At 41.2% G+C, this 21,150-nt stretch overlaps 1 protein-coding gene across 3 annotated transcripts in view; it reads left to right on the top strand.

Moving 5' to 3' along the window:
* The first annotated feature begins 8,071 nt into the window (after window positions 1-8,071).
* Window positions 8,072-21,150, top strand: part of UBAP1 (ubiquitin associated protein 1) — a 57,587-nt gene continuing 44,508 nt past the window's right edge. The window contains exon 1 of one of the 3 annotated variants that reach the window (XM_019624472.1): window positions 8,072-8,306. Coding sequence is in view for 1 of the 3 variants with exons in the window: in XM_019624471.1 (XP_019480016.1) it covers window positions 8,661-8,696 (36 nt within the window). In the remaining 2 variants the exon portion in view is untranslated. Of the gene's footprint in view, window positions 8,307-8,449; window positions 8,474-8,509; window positions 8,697-21,150 lie in introns of those variants that run through there. The other 2 variants (XM_019624473.1, XM_019624471.1) reach the window with 2 other exon arrangements.

The raw sequence follows: 21,150 nt of genomic DNA, 5'->3' as shown, positions 1-21,150 counted from the left end.
AGCTGATGTTGTATAATATTGTATGTCAACTATAAGTGAATAGATAGATAGATAGATAGATAGATAGATAGATAGATAGATAGATGGTCACGGGACGTGGAGTATAGTGTGGGAGTGGAGTCAAGGGAATTGTAATAGATATGTATGATATGGAGTGGTGTGGCGGATTGGGGGTGGGGGTTGTCACTTTGAGGGGTAAAAAGTATAACTAGTGCACTGTGTTGTACAGCTGAAACTAATTTAAAAAAATGTTTATTTCACAATAAAAAATAATTTAACAATTGCATTACTATCATAGTCTAGGAGCTACCGTGCTCCACCTACCACTAGTGATGGTATATCCTCATTGCCAACAGGTTGGTGAGTGAGTCACCCAACTCCCAAATCCCACTTTAGAGTTTGCTTTTTTTTGGCTTACTCCTGGCACCAATTATTGTTAATCAGGTATGCTAGGAAGCAGACAGTTTTGAATCCTGAGTTTACTGGAGAGTGCTTTCAGGATCACTGTGGGAGAGTTAAGGAAGCAAGACTGGGCAGGGAGAGAAGCTAGGCTGCAGTGCCTTCACAAAAAAAGCCTCAGTCTATTTCATACAAAGTACTGGAGCTAGGATGGCCCTGCAGAATTGTCCCTATTTGGGGCCAGGGTCACCCAGTCTTTGAATGTGGGCTGCCCTGGGGAAGATGGCAGGATTTTAAATGAAGCAGCTTTTCTCTGACAAGTTTGTGTGGGATGCTTAACTGCAAGCTATCAGTCATTAACACTCCCAGCAGCTAGGGGAATGAATGCTTCAGCTTTGAAGAGTGGAGATCTGGGGAGCACACATCATAATGTACTATAAAATGTGTTTCCTAGTGTTTGAACCATTTACAATGGAAAAGTATTCATGTGTTTTGTGTAATAAAACTGTTTAAAAGCATTTTTAAATAAGCAAGCAAAAAAAAAAAAAGAGAAATTACCCATAATCTTTCCAGTAAGTTAACCACTGTAAATATTGTGGCATATGTACTTTCAGAATTTCAAATTCAAAATTATATGGTGTATGTATAATTTTACAAAAATGAGACCATCTTGTGTATATTGTTAGTAGCTCTTTTTTTAACTTAGCACTATTTAAAAGCATCTTTTCCTATTTACATATTTCTATAACATTCTTTTTTTAAGACTTTATTATTTTATTATTTATTTATTTTTAAAGATTTTATTGGGGAGTTGGGGGAGGGGAACAGTGTTGGGGAATTGGGGAAGGGGACCAGCCAAGTTGTTGTTCTTCAATCTTAGTTGTGGAGGACGCCAGTCGCCATCTGGCTGCCGTCAGCAGCTCGTGGCCTCTAAGCTCAAGGTGCTCTGTTCAATCTCAGTTGCGGGTGGGTGTAGCCACCATCCCATGCAGGAGTAGAACCAGCAGCCTTGTTGTTAAGAGCGCACGCTCTATCCACTGAGTCATCCTGCCACCTGTTGGTAGCTCAGTGACAGCTCAGCTCGGGCACAGCATCACTGGCTCATGTGGGAATCGAACCAGTGGCCCTGTTGCTCAGAACTCGCGCTCTTAAGCCAACTCTTAACCAACTGAGCCACTCGGCCGGCCCAAGACTTTATTTTTTTAGAACGGCTTTAGATTTACAGAAAAAACTGAGCAGATAGTACAGAGTTCCCACATTCCCCCAGCCCCACCACAGTTTTCTTTAACACTTTGCATTAGTGTAGTACACTTACTCTTAATGTTACAATTAATGAACCAGTATTGATGCATTATTATTAGCTAAAGTCCATAGTTTATATTAAGGTCACTCTTTGTGTTGTACAGTTCTCTGGATTTTGACAAATGCATGTCACGTATTCATTCACTGTTACAGTATCACACAGAATAGTTTTATTGCCCTAAAAATGTTCTGTACATGACCTATTCATTCCCCTTCCCTAACCCCTGGCAACCACTTACTGTGTCTATAATTTTGCCCTTTATAACATCCTTTTTTTTTTTTTTTTAGCTGAGCCATCCCGCCACCTGTTGGCAGCTCACGGCTGCTCAGCTCGCACAGGATTCAGTTGCCCATGTGCTCATACTTGACTGCGTATTTTGATGTTGGTTTTTTTTTTTTTTAAATCTTTGGGCAAAGGAGCCTTTTAGATCTCACACACTATCTTGGAAACAAGAAGAAAACATCTGGCATTCACTCTGACGGGAGAACCAAAGCAAAACTGTAAACACCATCTGTCAATTTTTCCTTCCAAAGGAGCCTTTCCAAATTTCTGAAGGTTCTCTTTGCCAACTGCTCGCCACAGTTAGCACCAGAAGCAAATGAAATCATTGAGGTTTTAATGATGTTCTGGGCTAGGAGGCTGGGCTCCTAAAGCCTCCTGCTGCACAGGTGCACATCCTCATAGACTACCTCTTTTCTCCTTCCATAGGCTCTTCTCTACCTCCTCAAGCAGGGAAGCCATACATGGATGTGCACTTTGCGCTCTGCACAGAAGCGCCTGGCTGAGGGGTCCAGATAGGGCTGAAATCCAGCTGCACTCAGTTTGCTAAGCTGTATACCCTGGCATTGCATCCACTCAGAGGGGGTGCCTTTTTCTATCTTGCACAAAGGCAGTTTAGCCTAATGGCTGGCCTTGTCCTGGAGCTCACTGAGATTATTTAACTCTATTGTAATTGTCCGTTTACATGTTTGTCTTCTCTCTAAGCTTCTTGATGCTTGAAGCCTGGTCTTATTTAATCTTTGTTCCCACTCAGCACAGGGATAGGTGTATAGTAGACCTCAGTATGTTAGCTAAATAAATTACTAGGGACAGGGCTCTTTTAGCTCAGTGCCAGCACAGTCTACCCACACATTTAAAAAAAATAATAAAATTATCTTTTACTATTACTATTGACTAATTGGTTTTTACTCTTTTACAGAATGACTTTTACCATGCTTCCTGCTGTGTCTTTTTCTTGGTTTTCTCCTGTTTTTCATACTGGTTCTTCATCTACTTATTGATTCTGTAAAGAACCCAATAACTTTTTCTTTCCCCAATAACTTTTTGAAGTTGGTCATTACACATTTCTTCTCAAACCCATTCTGTTTTTCTTCTGATAACTACATTTCCTAGCTCCTTTGCCAACTGGATACTAGCTAGATTCAGTTAATGAGAGGCACTGGCCCTTCTGCCAAGGAGTGGGAGGAAGAGAGAAGTCAGGGTAGTTCTTCCTTTCTTACGGTTGTGGGAGTATTTTCTAGCAGTGGCTACCATCTTCAACATGGTTTCTTCTTCCTCTCCTTTCTTGGTCCCAAGTCCTGCTGCCCACCCACCTCCAGTCAAGTCCTACTCTCTCCAGAGCCATATTATTCTTCAGTGTAATACACATATAATTATTCAGTGTATATTCTTTCAGTCTTCTGTGCTTAAACATATCTCTGTATCTACCTAGTTGTTTTTTGTTTTACAAAAATGGATACAATTAGCATTATTCTGCAACTTGCTTTTCTATCTCACAATATATTGTATAGTCACTGCCAAATTACTCTACAAGAAGGTTTCACCAATTTATAAACTGCCATCAACAGTGTATGAGTGCTTATTTCTTCATCACTGCCAGCATTGGATGTAATTATTCCTTTTTAGTTTTTACAATTTGTTAGGTGAAAAATGGGACTTGTTTCAGTTTTTTAAATTATCAGTGATGTTGAACATCTTTTCATATCTTCATTAGCTATTTGTGTTTCTTCTTTAGTGAATTGTCTCTTCAACAAGTTACATCCATATTTTTCTATTGAATCATTCTATTTTTCTTGATGATTTGTAGGAACTGTTTGTATATTGGGGAAATTAACCCTTTTTCTGTGTTATAGACCACTAATATTTTCTTCCAGTTTATCTTTTCACTTTGTATGTGGGGTGTTTTGCCATTATCAAGTCTGTCAACCATTTCATCACTTCTGAATTTGGTGTCATGATTAGAAAAGTTCTTCCCACCCATTATTTAAAAAATATTCTTCTGTATTCTCTTCTAATATTTTAGAGTTGTTGTTGTGTGTGTTTATATTTTCATCCTCTTGTAATTTTTTTTTTTTTTTTTTAGCTGAGCCATCCCGCCACCTGTTGGCAGCTCAGCGGCTGCTCAGCTTGGGCTGGCCTTGAACCACTGTTGCTCAGAGTTCAAACTCTTGAGCGAGCTCTTAACCAACTGAGCCACTCAGCCGGCCCTCATCCTCTTGTAATTTGAAAATCATCTTTATCCATTCATGGTCATCAGGGTAATTGCATTTTCGTATGATGGTCATCACATAAGGTCTTAGAAACAGAAGGAACCTCTGAGGTTACCCAGAAACCTGAGTCCTTAATTGTATCTTTGAGCTTCTGAGAAAGGGCAAAGGATTTCAACCTGAACTACAAGGTTCTAAGGATTCTTCCTGATTTTTCTGTTGAATTTCCCAGGAGAAAAGATGCCAGTGACTTTACTTATAGTCTTAGAACTGTTAAACCCAAGCCAAGCCTCTTTCTTCTTGGTCTCTCCAGCCTTATCTCCCTCTACTTATTGATTCTGAATTTTCCTGCAACTTTCCTGCATCCATGCCTTTGCTCAAACTTTGTTCTAATTGCTTTGGGCATCCTTCATTCTACCTGTCCCATATGACCTAACAAATGCTTCAATTCTCCATGAAGTGTTCCTTGATTTCTCAAGTCCACCTAAACACCACTCTCTATTCCTTAGGTATGGAATGTGTTACCTAAGTAACTCAGGTGATTATCTGTTAGGTACCATTATCTGTACAACTGTCTGATTCCCTCACTTTACCTCCTTGAGAGCATCTTTGTAGACTCATGTTGCCTGGCACATGGTAGGACTTAGTCAATGCTGGATGACTAAATGAATGAAAGATGTAGAGCTTGTTGTCTATCTTTCCTGTCTCTGTTCTTAGATTCCACAAAAATGTAGTGTATGAAGGGAGGGAGAAAGTGTAGAAAATAAGGGAAGAGTGTAAGCTGGTGTCCCTTGGCCTGAAATGTTGTTTCTAGACTAGCAGGTATGATGCCAATGTCTAGGTGCACCAGGAGGGGACAGACATAGGGCAGGGGTACTAGAGGACTGGCATCCTTTCAGCCTTTCCTGGTCATAAGTCAGTTACTACTGGGATTCACACCTGGAAACTGACAAGTATAAGTCACTCCTAGGAAAGTGAACAAGTATATATTTTTCCAGGAAATGTCCCTACTTCCTTCCCATTTCCTAAGGATGGGTTGCCTCTATCGGGGTTGGGTGGTACACAGCAGGCTGGCCCAGGAGGTGGTCAGCAACTTGGTACCCACTTAAAGCAAAAAGGCAGAGAAAGAAATAATTTTGGATTGGGAGACTTAGGCTGATGGGGAATCTCAGGAAGTCCCTGTCTGATGCGGGAGGCTTGTCTCTGGTCTCAGGGAGTCCTACTTTGAGAGGTAAGGCACAGAACCACAGGCACAAACCTCCAAAGATTTTCCCTTTTTTTTTAGCTGAGCCATCCTGTCACCTGTTGACAGCTCAGCTTGGGCCGGGCATCAAACCGCTGTTGCTCAGAGCTCGCACTCTTGAACGAGCTCTTAACCAACTGAGCCCCTTGGCCAGCCCAATTTTTCCTTCTTAAACCTCCATGGCACCTTAGTCTTCTGATTCCTTTTCTACTTCTCTGGCCACTACTTTTCCATCTCTTTCTCTGCTTCCTCTTCCCATGCCCTACTTGTCAGTGTTTCAAAGCATCCTTGGAAATTTTCATTAATCTGAATTTTCATTCTTCTAGGCAAACCTACAAGAATTTGACTTACGTCAAAAAACTTAAAGCCATCCTTGAGTCCTCTCATTTCCTCACACTGAGCAACTAATCTGTGAGTAAATTTTTATGGCTCTATCTTCAAAATGTATACAGAACCTGACCATTTTAAATCATCTTTACTGCTACTACCACTCTGGTCTACAGTACTATCATTTCCTGCTTCGATTACTGCAATAACCCTTGCCCTTCTTGCTCTGTGTAGTAGCTAAAATGACTGCTAAAAAATTAGTTCTCTGCTCAAAACTCTCCAATCAGTAAAAGCCAAAGTCCTTAAAATAATCTACAATTTAAGACACTGTGTGATTTAGCCGTCTCTTACTTCTCTGCCTTCATCTCCCACTACTCTCCTCCTTGCTCACTTCATTCCAGCCACACTGGACTGCTTACTGTTCCTAAAACATAGAAGGTAAGCTTCCACCTCAGAGCCTTTGTACTTACTGTTCCCTTGGCCTGGCATTTTTTTCTAGATATCTGCATGACTCATTTCCTTACTTCCTTCAGGTCTTGAGTCAGATGTCACCTTTCCCTGGCCATTCTTTATAAATTTTAACCATGGATACTATCTATCTCCTTTCCTCTGCTTTCTTCTTCTTCTTAACACCTATCACCATTATTATTAATTATTTTCCTCTCGGATGTAAGGTCTGTGAGAGCAGAGATTCTTTCTTTCTTTCTCTCTCTTTCTCCCTTCACTTCCCTTGCCTTCCTTTTTGGTCTCTTACATACCTGCTGTATCCCCAGTGTGTAGAACAGTGCCTGGTATATTACAGGAACTCAATAAATACTTGTTAAATGAATGAAAATTTTATTTGTTTCAGGAGTACCAATATACTACACATGTGTACTGCTTACCTCTTTCCAGATTTCTAAACTCACATTCCCTCCTGAACATCCCTCTAGAAAATTTGCCATAATTTTAATCAGTTTGGCCAACTGAACTCATTATTTTCTCCCTTTAGGACTTCAGTAAACCTTAGGTTTTTCTTGTTTCTGTTAGTAAGAGACCCCAAAACCGTGGCTCCTTTTTCACCATTCTCCTCCCACCTAGCAGGTCTCTAAATCTTGTTGGGTTAATCTCCCAAATTGTACTCTAGATGATCCTCTAGTCTCCATTCCCACTGTTTCTGCTTTAGATCAGGTATGAGTCTTTTACTCAATGCGGAAGACTACCACGTAGTCTCCTATCCATTTTATTCACTGCTATCATTTTAATTCCCCTGATGAAGAGCTTTGCTCACCTCACTGCTCTCTCCACAAATCTTCTGTGGCTGTCCATTATCTGTTGAATTAAGTAGGTAAATAATCCAGAACTGACGATTAATTATTCTCTTCACTTTAACTCCCTCCTTCTGGAATGCCTGCTTTCTCTCATTGTGAGTTAAAACTGCTGCACCTTTTAAAGTACAAATATTATCTTCTCTGGAGTTCTGGAGAGAAAACAGGGCTGGAGAATTAGACACGAGAGTGTACACACTCTTTACGTACCCAGAAAATGTAGATGTAAATCCCTTAGCCAAAAGTCAATTTTTCCAGGTCAATTGATGTATCATTATCACCTTCTCATTTTTCCTACAGTTAACTGTTTATGCTTCTATTTCTCCTACCATTTAGGAACTTTGGGGAACGAAGATTCATCTCAGTTATTAATCCTCCATGCACCTGATTCCAGAAGACACCCAATAATCGCAGAAGGCAGTAAAGGTTTGGGATTGAATTACCTGGTTTAAACTGGATGAATGTCAGGATTGCAGGGAGAGTTAGAGGTCACCTTTCAACCCATTCGTTTGTAAATGAGAAAGTGACGCCATTACCAGAAAGGGTAAACTTGTACCAGGTCACAGACCCGGGCCCAAATCCAGCCATCCTGATTCCCAAGGAGGTTTTCTCGATAAGTCTTTGTGCGTCCCTTCACGTTTCAAGGCTCTCGGGTTCCCGCCGGACAGATGTCTACTGCGCCTATCTTCCAGTAGTGTATTCGACTCCTTGACCCGAACTCATTTTTTCTGTATCCCATCTGCCCTCTGCCCCTTCAACTCTGGTCCCCTCACTCCGACTCCTGCCTGAATCCGCTTCTCCAACCCCAACGCCTTACCCTCTCAACGCCTTACCCTCTCAGTGACCTTCTCCTTTCCTCCCTCCCTTTGGGTAAGCAGGGTTCACCCGTTCCAAATGCAACGCTCCAGGCAGCAGGAGTTGTTCAGCACTACAGGAGACGTTAGGTATATCACAGTCGGCTCCTCCCATTGGCCGAGGGCGGGGGAAAGCGCGGCGCCATGACGTCAGACGCCCAAAGGGGCGGAACGGTGAGGAGAAGGAGGTGGGAAGTAGACTTCAACATGGCGGCTGTGATACTGGCGGTGGCTACGGAGACTGTCTGGCCCGGGGCGGGCAGAGTTGAAGGTGGTGGCGTTCGTTCTCCCTAGGGGCCGCCAGGAGCTCAGCGAGGACCAAGCCTGGGAGGTCGGCCGGCGCCAGCACCTTTTGGCTTCTGGGACGGCGGCGGCAGCGGCGTTCAGGTGAGGGGGCCTTCTGCTGGGAGAGAGGGGCGGAGTTGGGGGGAGGGGACCGGTACTGGGAGAAGGATGGGGGAGGGAACCAGGGCAAGAGGCTAGAGGCCCAGCTGGATAAAAGGATCTGCAGCCGAGGGAGTGGGAGAGAGAAGGGGCCAGATATCCGGGACTTGGTGAGGGTTCAGGGAGAAGGGTCGGATTCAGGGAGAAGAGTCGGAGTGAAGAGACCAGAGTTGGAGGGGCCGACGGCAGATGGGATGTGGGCAAATGAGTTTGGATTGAGGGGACTAATATACTACTGGAAGATAGGCGCAGTAGGCATCTGTTTGGCTGGAATGAGAGCTCGGTGGGAATTAGAGGATGTCAGGAAGGGGAATTCAGGTTTTAGTAAAGAAGGTGAGTGATGGGGAGTTGAGGGTGAGCTGGGGACGTGAGGTGCAGATTTAGTTCTCCCTGAGGTGAAGTGATTTGGGAGAAAGGGAGGGGACCAGACCTGGGGTGAGTGACCTTTGGGGATATTTTTGACATTGTCTGGTTTCCTCCAAATATGTTTATCTTACCTCTTTTGTTTGTTTCTTGGGTGGGGACTTACCTGTACAGTACACCTGGGCCTCAGAAACAGCCCCAAATCTTTCTTGTGGAACATCAAGATATAGTTCATTTATTTGATCTGTATCAGTGATCTCTGGCCTTTGTGTTGTCACCACATGTACTGGTTTTCAGATTAGCCTCTTAAAAGTATGGCTGGGCATAAAAATAGCTTTTATATTAAACTGAAATTTTCTGAGAGTTTTTAGACACCAGGGAGTGTTGCAAAACCAGATTTTGTAATTTAGTTAACTATCACATATATTGTTTTAACTCCACTTACTAGTGCTTTCTCTCGTTCCTCAGTTCTGTATTAGTATTTGAGAATTTGGATAGATATGATGGATTTCTCTTTAGAATTTTGTCAGATTCGATGATGGGAAAAACAGGGCACTTAGTCTTCAATGATAGCTAGCTTTTTCTAGTTAATGTCTCAAACTTGTTAAACTGAAAGTTTCTGTATTATTTTATAGCGAAGACTAAAATGTCCAAAGCCTAAAAGAATTACATTGTCTGCATTTACTTATTTTTAAATAGAATTTTATAAACTAATTTTTGTTTCTAGCCCTTCCTATTTGTATTTATTCAGTATTTATTGAATGCCTATTGTGTGTTGCATTAATAAGAGTCATTATAATTATGGAAATGGGAAAATTAATGTTTCTTTAGTGAGCATCTCTATCACTGCACAGCAAATAACTTGCTGTGGCCTCAATGGAAGATAAGGAATTATTTTAGAAATGAAGACAAAGGAAGAAAATTAAAATATGCGACTATAAAAAATTTTCTTTTGTTTAGTATTTAACTCAGTACCTTATCATGACACATTTTATCTCTCTCTCTCTCTCTCTCTCTCTCTCTCTCTCTCTCTCTCTCTGAAAGATTTTATTTTTTATTTTGATTTTGAAGAAGACGGTAACAGTATCCAGATGTAATAATAATATTAGGTCTGTAGACAATTCTCATCAATGGTGGTTGTTAGTTCACGTTTCTTGGACTGGCAAATGCCACTTTATCTCATATCTTTTCTTTTATGTCTTGATTATAGTAAGGTATTTAAAATAAGATTCCTGAGTTTACTTCAGTGACTAAAATTCTCAAGTATTTTCAGAATTATAGATGTACTTTAATTAGCCCAGAGTGTAGATTATAAATTTTTCCTCTTCTCTAGTTATATTATTGAACGTTTTGAGGTTTTTCACGTGTAGATTATTTTAAGTGTAAACGTTTCCCCCACAGACTTAACAAAAACCAAAACATCATTTCGTTAAACATGTAATTTTCTTTAGACAATCTTAATAAATGCAAAAGGTAGTATTCAGTACCTTAAAGTATTAAATAAGCTTTTTCTTAGACTCAAAAAAAGCTTGAAGCTTAGAAATCAACTGGGGTTAGTTTTCCATATAGCAAGGGAATCCCTGATTCTATATCACAAAGTGAAAATCTATCCTCTTCTCCAGAATCTAATTTCTTATGGGAAAGAGCCTTTCATTTTAGTTAGAAAAAGAAGTAAGGAGGGTATTATTTCTCTTCTAACCTGTAGTGCACAGTGTCTTGTAATAGTGGAAATAATTTGAATGTAAGAGTAAAATTTTCCTATGAATTGAGAGTTATTTCAGGCTTTAAAAATTTTAGATGAGAGTAGCAAGATTTACAAAGGGAAAGGTGCTTAATAGTGGGCCTGTGCTAGTGAGCTAGTAGGCACTGCGAAGCACTTTACATAATCTCATTTAATCCTTACAATTTGATTAGGTAGGCAGGTTGTGATATGCATGCTTTTTAGGTGTTGAGGAAATTAATTTAACTAAGGCTGCAGCTATAAAGTGGTACAGTCTGAATTTGAGCTCAGATTTGTCCAACTTTAATGTCCGTACTTCATCTGTTACTCCATTTTGCCCATGTAAGGTGGTCACAGGGTCAAGTAAATTTAAAGCATAAACACTAGCTTTATAAAGTAATGCCATTTTAAATTACTTGTTCTCATTGAAATACTAGTGTTACTGGAATGATAAATAGTTCGTTAAAATTTTAGTCAATTACTATGTCATCAGTATTCTAGGAGGACACGAATACTTGAATATTTTGTAGTTAACAAAATAAACAAGAGAAACTGGATAAGGGACTAAACTTTTTTTTATTTGTATTGCTGAGTCAGGTTGGACCCAGTTCACTAATGGCCAAAATTTGTATTTGGCAGTAATCTGAATGTGTTCTCAGAATTCTGGATTGGTCATTATCAGTTGCTTAAAGCTTACCAAACGCTTTCAGGGTTTGAGTCACTGAGTTGGCTCATAGTAAATGTGAATATTGTGGTTACTGAGTCAAGCCAGCTAGTGTGTGTTTTGGTTGCTTCACTTCCCCAACACTTGATATTGTCAGACTTAAAATTTTTTTTTAATCTAGTGGGTTTGAAATGATATCTGTTGTGTTTTTATTAGCAATTCCTGAAGTTGAGCATCTTTTCATATGTTCATTGGTCATTTGTGCTTCTGTGAAGTGTATATTCAAGTTCTTTGCTAATTTTTATTTTGTTTCCCTTTTACTGATTGATTTTTGAGTTCATTATATATTTTGTATACTAATTAGTTGTTAATTTATGGGTTCCAAATATCCTTTCCAAATTTGTGACCTGTCTTTTCATCTCTAAATAGTCTTCTTGTGAGAAAAGTTCACAATTTTTTTTTTTAAATTGGGGAACAGTGTGTTTTTCCAGGATCCATCAGCTCCTAGTCAAGTAGTTGTCCCAGTCTTGTTGTGGAGGGCGCAGCTCAGTGGCCCATGTGGGGATCGAACTAGCAACCTTGGTGTTGTGAGCATTGCGCTCTAACCAACTGAGCTAACCAGCTGCCCCCAAAATTTTAATAAATTGAATTTTTCATCCTTTTTTTTTTTTTCATGGTTTGCTTTTTGTATCAAGGAAATTTTTCTCTTCTAGATATGCCATTTTAATAAATACAATAGTATATCGATCTGTAATGTGGTATCTAATCTGATATTTAGTTCCAATATTTGCTTGATTAGAAAGGCAAACTTCTCAGGAGTTGCATTCCTTTTGTCTTTGGAGTTATACGACTAGAGGGTTTTCAAAGCATCTTAAATTGTGCCTTATACACAAGTTACATATATTTTCCCAAACTGGGAAACCAACAGATTTATGACTGCAGTGTACACTTTAGTAAATAATGTGATTTGACAATGAGAAACTTTTTTTTAAAAAAGATTTTATTGGGGAATTGGGGGATGGGAACCATGTTGGGGAATTGGGGAAGGGGACCAGCCAAGCTGTTGTTCTTAAATCTTCGTTGTGGAGAGTGCTAGTCACCATCTGGCTGCCGGTTGGCAGCTTGTGGCCTCTAAACTCAAGGTGCTGTGTTCAATCTTAGTTGCGGGTGGGTGTAGCCACCATCAAATGCGTGAGTTGAACCCAGCAGCCTTGTTAAGAGTGCGCGCTTTATCCAGTGAGCCATCCAGGAGGCAGCACAGCTCAAGGTGCTGAATTCAGTCTTAGTTGCAGGCGGGTGTAGCCCACCATTGAACAGGCAGTCTTGTTAGGAGCACGTGCTTTCACCAGCTGAGCCATCCTGCCACCTGTTGTCAGCTCAGCAGCAGCTCAGCTGAGGCACAGCGTCACTGGCCCATGTGGGAATCGAACTGGCGGGCCCAGTTGCTCAGAGCTCACGCTCTTAAGCGAACTCTTAACCAACTGAGCCACTCAGCCGACCCCCCAAAATGGAATCTTTCTAATCCTAACATCTTCCTATGGTTTGCAGTGTTAACATTTCCTTCTACAATTTGGTTGGGGAAGGAGACGAGCAGTAACTTCATTTGGTGGGTTATACCAAAAATAAGCGATTCCTTTCATGGGTGGGATTCAAAGTCAAATGTCAGCGAAATTATAATACAAATTATTATATGGAGTGGACTTTAGGAGTAGCTTGTGAATCCTCAAAATTGGAAATATTTAATTTCTTCCATCAAAGGTTACTCTATTTTCAAGTCATTCTAACAATAGGCAATAAATCAACCTACCACAAATTTTGTTCTGAAAATGTTATAAAAATCATCAAGTCTTGAATTGTTTATATTCTGTCCCATCCCTTTTCTGGAATGGGAAATTCTAGCTTATTCAGAGACCTAGGTGTTTTCCATAAGCAGAATTCCAAGATAACTAAACATTTTCCCTTTGAAAGCCTATATTAAATGAAATTATTAGACTACTAAATGAGAATCTTATAAGTGTACCTTGCATACTGCAGACAGTAATAAGGTGTATAGGGTTTATTATAAATGTCTCTAGGCTATTGTACTTTTTGAGTTGGGTCTTTGTAAAAAAAATTTGTTTTTGGTATGTATTACTGGCAACATACTTAGTGAAAGAGTGTACATATTAGGGTAATGGAGGCTTATTTAATATTGTAAGAAATTATTTTTGGGCTCAGTTCTAGTTTGAGATATTCTAGATCTGTCCTGTCCAATATAGTAGCCATGTAGACAGTGTAGATTATTATAGAAAGTTCTGTTGGACAATGATGTTCTAGACCAGTGATTCCCAAATTTTTGTGTGCCTATAGATTACCTGGATATCTTGGTAAACTATAGATTCTGATTCAGTAGTTGTGGCTAGACTTGAGATTGTGCATTTCTAGACAAGCTCCCAGGTTGTATTGGTGGTCCAAGGACCATACTTTGAATAGTAAGGTTCGGAATTTACTATAACATGTAGTTTGATTTGGGATTCTTACTTTATTTAATTTGTTATAAACTTTTGGATTAGTGTCTTTTGCTGTGAGAGATTGTATTGTAATAGGACAGTGAATTGAAAGATCTAAAGTTCTAGTTCTGGTTTTCTATTTAAAAAATGAGTATCTCAGGGCCGGCCAAGTTGGCTCAGTTAGTTAAGAGCTTGCTCAAGAGTGGGAGCTCTGAGCAACAGCGGTTTGATGCCCACCCCGAGCTGAGCTGCTGCTCAGCTGCCAACAGGCGGCAGGATGACTCAGTTAAAAATAAATAAATAAATAAATAAAATAAAAACTGAGCATCTCTTTCAGCCTTGAACTTTTTAATTTATAAAATGAGGATAGTAATAACTGCTTATATCTCATAATATGTGAATCTCAGATAAGATGATGTATGTGATAGTATTTTGAAAACTACATGAGGCTTTACATAGTTTTGAAAACTGAAGTTTTCAACATCCATTAGAAGCATGATACTTCTTTTCCACTGTCAGCTAATAGTAGACTTATTTACGAAAGCTAATATATTGCATTTTATTCAGAAATTCTTAGCAACTTTTATTTCTTTGTTTATGCTTAATGTTTGTCTCTCTCCATTAGAATTAAATTTTTTTTTAATAAAATCCAAGATTTTTTTTTTTTTAAGATTTTTATTGGAGAATTGGGGGGATGGAAACAGTGCTGGGGAATTGGGGGAAGGGGAACAGACAAGTTGATGTCGTTTTGTTCTTCAGTCTAGTTGTGGAGGACAGGACGTTGCTTCACTGGCCCAAGTTGGCACCATCATTGCGCTCTTCCTGGGCGGGGCAGATCAGTCGCCGGCTTCTGGACGGCCACTCATTGCGGCTGCTGGCCGCTCACACTGGCTGCTGGCTACATACGGTAGCCCATGGCAACCCACTGCCACAGGGGCTGCAGCCTACGCCGTATACGGCAACTCAAGGCAGCCCAGCTCCAGGTTGAGCTGTTGTTCAGCATCTTAGCTGTAGAGGGCAGTGTCACTGGCCCTCATATGTGGGACCGAACCGGGGCCCTCCGGCATCCCAAGCCAGCTCTTAACCAACATGCCACTCGGCCAGCCCTCATGGCACACTTTAAAACACCTTCTCGGGCCGGCCAAGTAGCTCAGTTGGTTAAGAGCTCGCTCAAGAGTTTGAGCTTTGAGCAACAGCGGTTCAATTCCCGGCCCAAGCTGAGCAGCCGCTGAGCTGCCAACAGGTAGCAGGATGGCTCAGCTTAAAAACAAAAACAAAACAAAGCGAAACAAAGAACAGCATACCTTCTCTTAACCATAGCTTACACCTGACTAATTACACTGAACAAGTTGAAACTTGTCACACACTGTTATTAAGGTTCAACACACCACTTCCGGTATTGAAGATCCTTGCCTTTCCATTGGATGGCACTCAGCAACATTCACTGTAGTTTTTGAGCATACCTCGTAGTTTGAGTTTAATGCTTCCTTCTTTTGACCTTTGTAGTAGCTTTTAAAATGGCTGATATGCTATATTTATTAAATATTTGGCTTTACTTGTGAGATTTTTTTTCCTTTCTCATACTTCCTTATTGCTGGTTTTGACCTTTTCTTTTCTTCTTAAAGACCCTTGAGCATTTCTCTTTTTTATAAAAACGATTTTTTTGGGGAATTGGAGGAGGGGAACAGACAAGTTGCTGTCCTTTTGTTCTTCAGTCTAGCTGTGGAGGATGTTGCTTCACTGGCCCATGTTGGTATTATCATTGTACTCTTCCCTGGTGAGGCAGTCGCTCGCCGGCCATTGAATGGCCACTCATGGCGACTCATGGCAGCTCACGAAAGTGCACGCTGGCTGCTGGCCAGCCCCACTGCAGCTTACGCCGTCGCCTCACAGCAGCCCATCTCCAGGTCGAGCTGTTGTTCACCATCTTAGCTGTAGAGGGCACAGCGTCACTGGCCCGCATGTGGAATCCGAACTGGGGCCCTGCTGCTCAGAGCTGGCGTCTCAAGTCAGCTCCTAACCAACGCGCCACTCGGCCAGCCCTGAGCATTTCTTATAAACCTCATTTAATGGTGATGAACTCCTTTAGTTTTTGCTTGTCCAGGAAACTCTTTATCTCCTTCAAATCTGAATAACCTTGTTGGGTAAATTACTCTAGGTTGTAGTTTCCTTTCTTTCAGTATTTTAAAGATGCCCAGCCATTTCCTTCTGGCCTGTAAAGTTGCTGCTGGCTATCAGCTTGTTTTGTTTTCCCCTTGATTACTTCAAGATTATCTCTTTAACTTTTGCCATTTTAATTATAATATATCTTAGTTTCTTAGTGTGGATCTCTTTCGGTTCATCTTGTTTGGAACTCTCAGTACTACCTGGACCTGGATGTCTTTCTCCTTTCCCAGGTTAGGAAAGTTTTCAGCCACCGTTTCTTTGAGGAAAAAAAAAAAAAAAGCTTTCAGTTTCTTTCTCTCTTCTCCTTCTGGGATCTCTGTAATGCGAATATTTGAGGGGGCGATGTTATCCCAGAGATCCCTTAGACTATCCCCTTTTTTAAAATTCTTTTTTTCTTTTTGCTGTTCTGGTTGGTTGACTTCCACTAATCTGTCTTTCAGTTCACTGGTCTGTTCTTCTGTGTTAGCTAATTGCCTGTTGAGTCCTTCTCATATATTTTTCATTTCAGTTATTGTGTTCTTCAGGTCTGCTTGGTTTATTATTATACTTTCTAACTCTTTGTTGAAATTCTCCTTAAGTTCCTCTATTCAACTCTCAAGTTTGGTGAGCATCCTTATGATTAACCATTTTTTTGAATTCTTTTTTTTTAAATATTTTGTTAGGGAATTGGGAGAGGGGAACAGTGTTGGGGAATCGGGGAAGGGGAGCAGACAAGTTGCTGTTCTTTGGTTCTTCAGTCTAGTTGTGGAGGACATCGCCTCACTGGCCCATGTTGGTATTATCATTGTGTTCTTCCCGGGTGAGGCAGATCGGTCGCCGGCCTCTGGGCGGCCGCTCATGGCGGCTCTTGGCAGCTCACACCGGCTCCTGGCTGCTCACGCTGGCTGCTGGCCACTAACGGTAGCTTATGGCAGCCCACTGCAGCAGGGGCTGCAGCCTATGGCGTCGCCTCACGGCATCCCAGCTCCAGATTGAGCTGTTGTTTACCATCTGAGCTGTAGAGGGCAGTGTCACTGGCCCTCATGTGGGATCCGAACCGGGACCCTGCTGCACAGAGCTGGAGTCCCAAGCCAGCTCTTAGCCAACGTGCCACTCGGCCGGCCCCCATTTTAAAAAATTCTTTATCAGGCAAATTACTTATCTCCGTAGGGTTTTTTCCTGAGGACTTTTCTTGTTCCTTCGTTTAAGAGAAATTCATTTTTTCATTTTGTTTGACTTTCTATGTTTGTTGAATTAGACAAAATAGTTGTCTCTCCCAGTCTTGAGAAAGTGACTTTATATAGAAGTCGCCTCTGTGTAGGCTGTGTGTGCCAGGTGTTTTGGCAGTCTGCTACGAGCCTAGTGGATGCCTAGGGTGTCTGGGGCACTGGCCTATCAAGTCAGAGTGGTTCCGGGTGGGGAGGCCAGGTTCGTGTAGTAATACCCTGTTGATCCTGCTTGCTCCCTTTCTTCGGGGCAGAAATAGGTGATGTGTCTGGGAACACGCTGTCATCGACCTTGCAGGTAGCCCAGAGCATCTGGATAGAGGTGCACCCCCCCCCTCCCCCCATGGAGGTAGAGAGGGACATAAGCAATGCACTCCTCCCTTTCCTCTGACCCCGGAGAATTCCCACAGTCCCTGGAGAGCTCCCATGGCACCTCAGCCAATTTAGACAGCCTCTTGTTTTTGTTGTACAGGAAGTGGTCTTGTGTAGAAACACCCTCTGTGTAGGTTTTATGTGTTGTGTACTTTTACGAAGTCAATTGGAGCTAGGCAGATGCTGATAGCCTGGGGTACTGGCTTGCCTGGCTAGAGTGGCTCCTCCAGCTGGGAGGTGTGTGGTGATTCCTGGTTGTTCCTGCTTTCTCCTTTTGTTTGGTAATGTAGCTGGGAACATGCTGGTGATCTTGTAGGTAGGCCAAAGCACCTTAGCAGAGCTCCGCCCACCCTGTGGAAGTGGAGGGGGATGTAAACAGTCGCACTTAAGGGCTCCTCCTGTCCAGAGTGTTTCTGCAGCGCCAGGAGGGCTCCCATGGTTTCCCAGGCTTCTCTGTTTGGTCTCTTTCTCTTGCTTGTGTTCAGAAGCTGTTCATTCAGTCCTCAGTTGTCTCACAGGAATAATTGCTTTCTCTCTATATATCTATCTATCTATCTATATATATATAGATATATATATATTTAAGTTTGCTTATGGGAGGGACGAGGTCGTTGTCCTCCTACGCTGCTGCCATCTTGGACCTCCTAAAATGGTAGTTGGTATGCAATAGTATATTAGTTTCTGGTGTACAATGTAGTGATTCAACATTTTTGTAGCTTGTGATGTGATCATCACATAAGTCTAATAACCATCTTTCACCATGCCAAATTATTATAATATTATTGACTGTGTTCCCTTGGTGTATACTACATCTTCGTGGCTTTTTTATTTTGTACTTCTTATTCTCCTTCACTTTTTTCACCTGTCAATGTAAGAATGTTCAATCCTGTAGGAATTTTTATAAAAATTTATTTGAATTAAATAGAGGATGGAACCGGAAGCAAGATCTCAACAGATTGAGAAAAATGCTAATAACAGTTTGCAGGTTTTTTTATCCATTTGAGATTAAGAAGGATAGTAATGAAGATTACATGAAGGTGGGAGAAGGCAAGGTGGGATCAGAATGGGATTAGTACTCTTATGAAGAGGCCCAAGAGAGCTTCCTTGCACCATTCCATGGTCAAGTGATGTTATAGTGAAAAGACAGCTGTCAGTGAACCTGGATGTAGGCTCTCACTAGGCACCACATCTGCTGGTGCCTTGATCTTGGACTTCTGATCCTCCAGAACTGTGAGAAACACTTTTGTGTTGTTTATAAGCCACCTAGTTTATGGTATTTTGCTATAGTAGCCTAAACAGACAGTCTTCTTAGTTTTCAGTGTACAGGATTTGCACATTTTTTGTCAGATATATCCCTAAGTGTTTCATAATTTTTGGTGCTATTATAAATGATTTTTAAAATTTGAATTTTTGCTTGTTCATTGTTTGTATATAAACATGCAATTGATTAAGAGGTTTGATAAAAAATACGGGGAATGTTTAAATTTTAAAAAGTTTATTACAGTAAAAGGTACATTGCAATTCATCCTCCTCAAACTACTCCCCCTCGCTTCAAACACATTATCCCATCGTTCTTGCTACTTTCTGAAGCAGTTCTGGAAGTCCTCTTTTGTGAGTGTCTTTAGTTGTGCTGTTGTGGCTGCCTCAGTGTCCTGACTTGATTCAAAACGTTTACCTTTTATGGTTATTTTAACTTGGGGGAAGAGCCAGAAGTCACATGGTGCCAGATCTGGTGAATAAGTTGGATGAGGACACACCATAATGTTTTTATTTGACCGAAATTGCCATACCAGAAGCCATGTGTGACATGGAGTGTTGTCATGATGGAAAATGAAACTGGTTTCTCAGGCCATTTTCTTCACACATCATTCATTAAATGCTCTAGGAAGCCCTTCTAATATTCAGAGTTAACCGTAGTGTTCCTGGGTACAAACAGCTCATACAATTCCATCAAGGTCATACAAAAAAAACAACATCACCTTGATGTTAGATCTTGATTGACATGCTTTTTTTGCACGAGAAGAACTGGGTGATTTCCATTGAGAACTCTGAGCCTTGGTCTCAGGATCATAACCATAGACCCAAGTTTTATCTCTCGTGATGACTTGTCTTATAAACCTGGAATCTGAAGTGGCACAACGCCAACGAAACTGACAAATGCTATTGCTTTTGTCCGACAGTCAAAACGCTTGGAACAAATTTCTCATTTACTCGCCTCACATTCAAATCTGTTGTTAAAATGCTTTGAGTAGAACCATAAGAGATGTTCAGATCCTCAGAAATTTCCCTAATAGTCAGTCGTCTGTTTGATCAAATCATTTCGCTTACTCTTTCTTTTTTTTTTAAAAGATTTTATTGGGAAATTGAGGGAGGGGAACAGTGCTGGGGAATCGGGGGAAGAGGAACAGACAAGTTGCTGTCCTTTTTTGTTCTTCAGTCTAGTTGTGCAGGACGTTGCTTCACTGGCCTATGTTGGTATTATCATTGCGCTCTTCCCAGGTGAGGCAGATTGGTCACCGGCCTCTGGATGGCCGCTCACAGCGGCTCTTGGCAGCTCACACCAGCTGCCGGCCGCTCATGCTGGCTGCTGGCCACACACGGTAGCTTATGGCAGCCCACTGCAACAGGGGCTGCAGCCTACGCCGTTGCCGGCAACTCTCGGCAGCCCAGCTCCAGGTCGATCTGTTGTTCACCATCTTAGCTGTAGAAGGCAGTGTCACTGGCCCTCATGTGGGATCCGAACCGGGGCCCTCTGGTGTTCCAAGCCAGCTCTTAACCAATGTGCCACTCGGCCGGCCCCACTTACTCTTTTCAACATTCTCTTTGGTTTTTGATGTTGATGCAGTTGGGTTTTTTACTTCCTGATCTCTCCTGGTCTTCAGTCGATTCACAACCATTAAGAAATCGCTTGAACCACTTGTAAACCATCTTCATGGTCACTGCAGCATCACCATAAACTAGTTTTATCATTTCATGTGTTTCTTTAGCAGTTCTTTGCAGTTTGAAACAAAATTTCATGTTAATGCATTGTCAGTGATCCACGATTTATGGCACACTTTAAAACACACCTTCTCTCAACTGTAGCTCACACCCGATTGACTACACCAAACAAGCTGACACTTGTCACACACTGTTACTAAGATTCTATGCACTGTTTCCCATATTGAAGATCCTTGCCTTTCCATACAGCATTCACTGTATGTTTTGATCACCCTGGATGTGTTCATCTTATATCCTCCAATAAAGTGACTTGATAAAGTCACATATTAGTTCTAGTACTTTTTTGTAGATTCCACTAGATTTTCTGCAGATCATGACTGTGAATAAAGACAGCTTTTATTTGCTTTTTCCAATCTCGATGCCTTTTATTTCTTTTTTTTTGTCTTGTTGCACTGGCTAGGACTTACAATATATTGAAAGTGGACATCCTTGCCTTATTCCTGAACTTAAGAGAAAAAAGTCTTTTACTGTTAGGTATGATGCTAACTGGAGGTTTTTTATAGATGTTCTTTATCAAGTTTATCTTAGTTTGCTGAAAGTTTTTTGAGGCATGGGTATTGGATTTTGTCATGTGCTCTTTCTGTGTCTATTGAGATAATCATGATTTTTCCTTTTTAGTTTGTTAATATGGTGACATTGATTTTTTTTTTTAATAGCAACCTCCTTGATTCAGAGTCAAGTCAGCTACTATTTTTTTTTTTTTATTGGGGAATTGCGGGGAGGGGAACAGTGCTGGGGAATTGGGAGAAGGGGAACAGACAAGCTGCTGTCGTTTTGTTCTTCAATCTAGTTGTGGAGGACGTTGCTT

This window comes from Hipposideros armiger, unplaced genomic scaffold (assembly GCF_001890085.2).
Source record: "Hipposideros armiger isolate ML-2016 unplaced genomic scaffold, ASM189008v1 scaffold_591, whole genome shotgun sequence".
Taxonomy (NCBI): domain Eukaryota; kingdom Metazoa; phylum Chordata; class Mammalia; order Chiroptera; family Hipposideridae; genus Hipposideros; species Hipposideros armiger.
Note: the sequence above shows the minus strand (reverse complement) of the source record. Positions and strands in the feature narration are given on the sequence as shown.